This window comes from Fulmarus glacialis, unplaced genomic scaffold (assembly GCF_000690835.1).
Source record: "Fulmarus glacialis isolate BGI_N327 unplaced genomic scaffold, ASM69083v1 scaffold31126, whole genome shotgun sequence".
NCBI lineage: Eukaryota > Metazoa > Chordata > Aves > Procellariiformes > Procellariidae > Fulmarus > Fulmarus glacialis.
The window spans coordinates 1,157-1,519 of NW_009217969.1; the positions used below are offsets into that span (position 1 = coordinate 1,157).

A 363-nucleotide genomic window follows, 5' to 3' on the forward strand; every position below is an offset into this window, starting at 1 on the left:
GGCTTCTGCGGCGGTCGCTGCGGCCGCTGCATTTCACCCAGGGGCATGGTTGGTGCCTTCGTTGATCTGGCTCAGAGGACCTGCCGAGAGGCATGGAAGCACCGGTGCTGGGATGAGACACTCTTCATAGCTAGAAAATACAGCGAAATATGGATTATTTTCTCTCTCTTTTGATCACTGCAGCAAACTTGGTGTTGCACCAGACTGTGGAGCGCATCCACGTGGGCAAGAAGTATGGGGACATCCCTCGAGGCATCTTTGTTGTGAGAGGCGAGAACGTTGTTCTGCTGGGGGAAATAGTAAGTAAGCGGCTGCTTCTGCCTGCTCGCTGCCTGCTGCCGGCCCGGGGCAGCGGCTCCGCCG

At 57.3% G+C, this 363-nt stretch overlaps 1 protein-coding gene across 1 annotated transcript in view; it reads left to right on the plus strand.

Annotated features, from left to right (window-relative positions):
- Positions 1–149: 149 nt before the first annotated feature.
- The window catches only part of LSM1 (LSM1, U6 small nuclear RNA associated), a 1,534-nt gene continuing 1,320 nt past the window's right edge, over positions 150–363 (plus strand). The window contains exon 1 of the mRNA XM_009579884.1: positions 150–299. Coding sequence (XP_009578179.1) covers positions 150–299 — 150 coding nt within the window. The remainder of the gene's footprint in view (positions 300–363) is intronic.